This window comes from Mesitornis unicolor, unplaced genomic scaffold (genome assembly GCF_000695765.1).
Source record: "Mesitornis unicolor isolate BGI_N332 unplaced genomic scaffold, ASM69576v1 scaffold29474, whole genome shotgun sequence".
NCBI lineage: Eukaryota > Metazoa > Chordata > Aves > Mesitornithiformes > Mesitornithidae > Mesitornis > Mesitornis unicolor.
In genome coordinates, this window is record NW_010179840.1 from 1 (window position 1) to 5,669 (window position 5,669).

Sequence of the window (5,669 nt, forward strand, 5' to 3'; positions counted from 1 at the left end):
GGCGTGGCAGCCAGCACCCCCGACGCGCAGGCACAGAGCGCCATGCTGGACTGCGCCAGCGATGTCATGGATAAAGCCAACAACCTCATCGAGGAAGCGCGGAAAGCAGTGGCCAAGCCCGGTGACCCGGAGGGCGTGGCAGCCAGCACCCCCGACGCGCAGGCACAGAGCGCCATGCTGGACTGCGCCAGCGATGTCATGGATAAAGCCAACAACCTCATCGAGGAAGCGCGGAAAGCAGTGGCCAAGCCCGGTGACCCGGAGAGCCAGCAGCGCCTGGCCCAGGTACGTGGACCAGGGCCCCCGGTGTCCCCCACCCGGCCACGGAGAAAGGCAAGGGGCTGGCGGGGGGAGAGGCCAGCAAGAGGCTGCTTGCGGATTCGGTGAGCTGAGCAGGGGTGGGAGGGAAAGGGAGAAGCCTTGTAGGAATGCACGCCAGTCCCCCCACACTGGACTCCTCTGTACCATATACATAAGCATGTGCCAGACCTTCCTCCTCCATCTCCCTCCTCCTCTCCTCACCCCTCTTCCTGTCTCCAGTTCCCTCCCAGCACCAAGAGCTTCCAGGAGGCGCAGAGCCAGCTGAACCGGGCGGCTGCAGGGCTCAACCAGTCTGCCAACGAGCTGGTGCAGGCATCGCGTGGCACCCCGCAGGACCTCGCCAAGTCCTCCGGCAAATTTGGGCAAGACTTCAATGAGTTCCTTCAAGCAGGAGTGGAGATGGCCAGCCAGTCCCCGGTGAGAGCAAACACCCGTTGAGGGGTCCTGGGTACAGTGAGAGGTTTGAGGTGTTTGAGAAGGTGGCTGACTGCAGGCAGGGTGGCTGGGCAATGGTGGTTGGGGTGGCTGTGGCCAATGCAGCTGGTGAGATGGGGACTGAGGCTGTGCAAAACCACAGCAGCAGGCAGAAAGTGGCTTGAGTTTGTTCAGCAAGTGTTGCCGCTGTATCCTTGCTGTTGGCGGACGAGTTAGATGAAGGGAACCAGATCAGTTTGAAAACCACCAGAGAAGACCCAGGGTGGGTGTGGAGCTTGGAAACCTGCTGCACGTGACCCTTCTTGGCTCCTTGCAGAATAAGGAAGACCAGGCACAGGTGGTGTCAAACTTGAAGAGCATCTCCATGTCCTCCAGCAAGCTACTGCTGGCTGCAAAAGCACTCTCCGCTGACCCCACAGCTCCCAACCTCAAGAACCAGCTGGCGGCAGCAGCACGGTAGGAGGGACCTGTTCCTGTGAGCTGTAGCAGTGGAACTGAGTGGTAGAGCTGGCATTGATCCGTGCATCTTTCTCCCTTGTCCCCCGCAGGGCCGTGACCGACAGCATTAACCAGCTGATCACCATGTGCACCCAGCAGGCACCAGGCCAGAAGGAGTGCGACAACGCCCTGCGGGAGCTGGAGGTGAGAAGCCACATCTTTCCAAAGTGATGGAGAGGCTGGGTGCTGCGATGCAGGGGGGAGATGCACCCTGCTGTGAGGGGCAGGAGGGAGCAAAGAGGAGACAGGAGTGGAGGGCACAGGCTCTTCCTTTGGCTGTGACACCTGTGTCCCTGCAGACAGTGAAGGAGCTGTTGGAGAACCCCACTCAGACCGTCAATGACATGTCCTACTTCAACTGCCTTGACAGTGTCATGGAGAACTCCAAGGTGAGCCCTGAGTCAGGAGTGGAGGGTTGGGGAAAGATGTGGGGGCAAAGGGAAAGGTGGTTCGTCTCCCGTTGATGAAGCACAGTGAGCTCTGAGGCTGAGAGCAGTAGGTAGTCTCCATAACCGGTGCGTGGTATGTCCTGCAGGTGCTGGGCGAGTCCATGGCTGGCATCTCCCAGAATGCCAAGAACAGCAAACTGCCCGAATTTGGTGACTCCATCAGTGCCGCCTCCAAAGCTCTCTGTGGGTTGACAGAGGCAGCTGCCCAGGTGAGATGCACTTGGTCCCAGCCATGAGCATTGTCTCTGCCACATGCAACCCTCCTGTGGGACAGTGCTGCCAGTCTCCTCCTGAGCCCCTGCCTGCTCTGAGCCTCCTGGCTGCATATAAGCTGCCTCTCACCGCCTCTCTCCTGCTCCCAGGCTGCCTACCTCGTGGGAGTCTCGGACCCCAACAGTCAGGCTGGACAGCAGGGCTTGGTGGACCCCACTCAGTTTGCCAGAGCTAACCAAGCCATCCAGATGGCCTGCCAGAACCTGGTGGACCCTGCCTGCACCCAGTCCCAGGTGGGTATAAGCTGGGGCATTGTTAAGGGCATTTTCTTGCATGAAAGGGAGTGAGGGTGATGGGAAGAGCTGTGTTGCAAGACTTGGCCAAGGTTCTGGTTGGTATCTCATCATGTCCCGTCAGCTGTACTGGGAACCAGTTGGCAGCTTTATGCAGTTGTAGCAGTCCAGATGGGGGGGCTCTACTGGCATTCAGGACTTTGGCAATCCTTCTTGGGCCCCAAGAGGGACTCCTGTGGTCACTGGTGCCCCATGTGAGGCTGCTGGGAAGGGAGAAGTGCAGGAATGGGGAGACACAGTGGGTCCTTCCTCACCCTGCTCTTCCCGCAGGTGCTGTCAGCAGCCACCATCGTCGCGAAGCACACTTCAGCCCTGTGCAACACGTGCCGCCTGGCCTCCTCTCGCACTGCCAACCCTGTGGCCAAGCGCCAGTTCGTCCAGTCTGCCAAGGAGGTGGCCAACAGCACGGCCAACCTGGTGAAGACCATCAAGGTGTGATCTCCCTGCTGGGACACCATGATGGCAATGGGATTTGGGGCATGGTGGGGGCTGAATAACTGCCCTGGTCTCTCCACGCCAGGCCCTGGACGGCGAGTTCAACGAGGAGAACCGGGAGCGGTGCCGTGCTGCCACCGCACCTCTCATAGAGGCTGTGGATAACCTGACAGCCTTTGCCTCCAACCCAGAGTTTGCCACCGTTCCTGCCCAGATCAGCCCAGAGGTACGATGCTGCAGGGACAGGGAGGATGTGGCCTGGCTGTGCTGGGGGCTCTGAAAGCTGGGGAGGATCTGTGCCTCCTCCTGAGCTTGGAATGGAGTCCCAGTGTAGCACTGGTGCCTCTGGGGAGTGTGATGGGGAGGTGGCAGCAAGCCTTGGGTTTTTAGGGGCTGCTCTGGATGAAAGTGGCAGAAGAAGGACTAACTTTCCATGCACAGTCCCTTGCACAACTCACTGGCCCGTTGTCTCCCTGTACAGGGGCGCAGAGCCATGGAGCCCATCATCTCTTCAGCCAAGACCATGCTGGAGAGCTCTGCTGGCCTCATCCAAACCGCCCGCTCTCTGGCTGTCAACCCCAAGGACCCGCCACAGTGGTCGGTGCTGGCTGGCCACTCTCGCACTGTCTCGGACTCCATCAAGAAGCTGATCACCAACATGAGGTGAGGAGGGTCCTGCCCACTTGGCTATGGCCCTCTCCCTGCTCTGAGCGAGCATCTCTGGGGATGTTTTGGCTCCTTCACTGCTGCCTGCTGGAGGGGGCCAGGAATGGGGCAGAAGATGCTGTCTTACTTGTCCTGTACGGGAGCTGCCCCTCCAGCCCTGGCATGGGTTGATATGAACACATGCTGGGTTGCCCCAACCCTGGGAAAGGGTTTCTGCTCCTCACTGGCACCAGCTGAGGCTGGGGGCAAAGGGACGGCCTAGCACCTGCCAGCCCTGGGCTGATCCATCTGTGCTGCAGGGACAAAGCTCCAGGACAACGGGAGTGTGACGAAGCCATTGAGGTGCTGAACAGATGCATGCGGGAGGTGGACCAGGCCTCCCTTGCTGCCATCAGCCAGCAGCTGGCCCCCCGAGAAGGCATCTCCCAGGAGGTGGGTCAGGGACGCACTGCTTAATGGGGGCAGGTGTCCTCCCCTTCTGGCTCCCAGCAGCACGCGGTGACCCCAGCCCTGCTGCAGCCTCGCACGATGCCCTCTCTTTGCAACAGGCTTTGCACAACCAGATGATCACAGCTGTCCAGGAGATCAGCAACCTGATCGAGCCCGTGGCCAGCGCAGCACGGGCTGAGGCCTCACAGCTGGGGCACAAGGTAACAGGGTTGGGGATGATGGGAATGAGAATGGGGATGGGGATGGGGAGCTGCTGCTGAGGTGCTTGGTGTGTGTGGAAGAGCTCATGATGAGAGGAGAGGTAGGAGGCAGCCAGGGCTGGAAGCTGCTGGTGCTGACGCTGCTGTTCCCTAGGTGTCCCAGATGGCTCAGTACTTTGAGCCGCTGATTATGGCGGCTATCGGCGCTGCCTCCAAAACACCCAACCACCAGCAGCAGATGAACCTTCTGGACCAGACCAAAACGCTGGCTGAGTCAGCTCTGCAGATGCTGTACACAGCCAAGGAGGCTGGTGGGAACCCCAAGGTGAGCAGGAGGAGCATGTGTTGGTGGCGTGCACCCCTTCACGTGGCGGGTGCTGTGTGGTGCATGCACATGTGCCAGACACAGAAACCCAGGGTAAGTGTCCACCATCCCTTCTGGGAGGAGAGCTGCTGCCCACCTTCCCTCACTCTGGTTTGTCCTTGCAGCAAGCTGCCCACACCCAGGAGGCTCTCGAGGAGGCTGTGCAGATGATGAAGGAAGCAGTAGAGGACCTGACCACCACCCTGAACGAAGCAGCCAGCGCTGCCGGTGTTGTTGGGGGCATGGTGGACTCCATCACCCAAGCCATCAACCAGGTGAGTGGAGTGTGGAGTGGACCTGGCCAGGGATGGGGGAAAGCAAAACGAGACAAACCCTGCAGGGTCTTTGGGCTGCGACTGGAGCCAGACTCTCCTGATGGTCTCTTACAGCTGGATGAGGGGCCGATGGGTGAGCCTGAGGGCACCTTTGTGGACTACCAGACCACGATGGTGAAGACAGCCAAAGCCATCGCTGTGACTGTGCAGGAGATGGTGGGTGCAAGCAAGCCTGTCACTGCAGAAAGTGCTGCCTACCACCCAGGCAGGGTGACTGCCCTTCCTGTGTGCCCATCCCAGTGAAGGGCTCCTCCAACTCCTGCTCTCCTTCCTTTGGCAGGTCACCAAATCCACCACCAACCCAGACGAGCTGGGCACACTGGCCAACCAGCTCACAAACGAGTATGGGCAGCTGGCACAAGAGGCCAAGCCGGCTGCGCTCACTGCTGAGAACGAGGAGGTACGAGCGTGAGGGGAAGTGCTGGGGCACACTGTGGGGCAGAGCAGGGTCGGATGGGGCAGAGACCAGAGGACAGGGACACTCGAACCTCCTGTCAGAGCTGGGGGCAAGCACCGTTCAAATCTCCCCTGCAACACAGTGTGGAAATGTGGCGTAAAGCCGTGTTTCCTTTTCCTCCCTCCTGAGTGGGAGGATTGGGTGTTTCCCTGAGGGTATCACGCATGCTGGGCTTCATTCCCTGCTTTTTCTCTCATGGGTGCATTCCTCTCTAGATCGGCTCCCACATCAAGCGCCGGGTGCAGGAGCTGGGTCATGGCTGCGCCGCCCTGGTCACCAAAGCTGGAGCCCTGCAGTGCAGCCCTAGCGATGCCTACACCAAGAAGGAGCTGATAGAGAGCGCACGCAAGGTTTCTGAGAAGGTGAGTGGTCCAGGGAAAGGGGTGATGGCGTGGCGAGGTGGGAGAGATGCTGGATTGAGCTGTGTGCCCTTGGAGATGCTACACTGGTGTCGTGGTTTAAGGCCGGGCCGGCCACTAAATCCTGGACAGAC

The 5,669-nt window shown here is 59.9% G+C and overlaps 1 protein-coding gene across 1 annotated transcript; it reads left to right on the forward strand.

Moving 5' to 3' along the window:
• Positions 1 to 42: 42 nt before the first annotated feature.
• LOC104539409 (talin-1-like) lies at positions 43 to 5,538 on the forward strand (the record flags this gene model as incomplete). The annotated part of the gene is made up of 17 exons (XM_010182922.1): positions 43 to 285; positions 541 to 738; positions 1,073 to 1,212; positions 1,305 to 1,398; positions 1,554 to 1,643; positions 1,790 to 1,912; positions 2,066 to 2,209; positions 2,540 to 2,701; positions 2,790 to 2,930; positions 3,186 to 3,367; positions 3,670 to 3,802; positions 3,919 to 4,020; positions 4,175 to 4,345; positions 4,510 to 4,659; positions 4,774 to 4,875; positions 5,000 to 5,119; positions 5,392 to 5,538. Coding segments are annotated over exons 1-17 (2,442 nt in total), but the record flags the coding sequence as incomplete, so codon positions are not given.
• Positions 5,539 to 5,669: the final 131 nt, after the last annotated feature.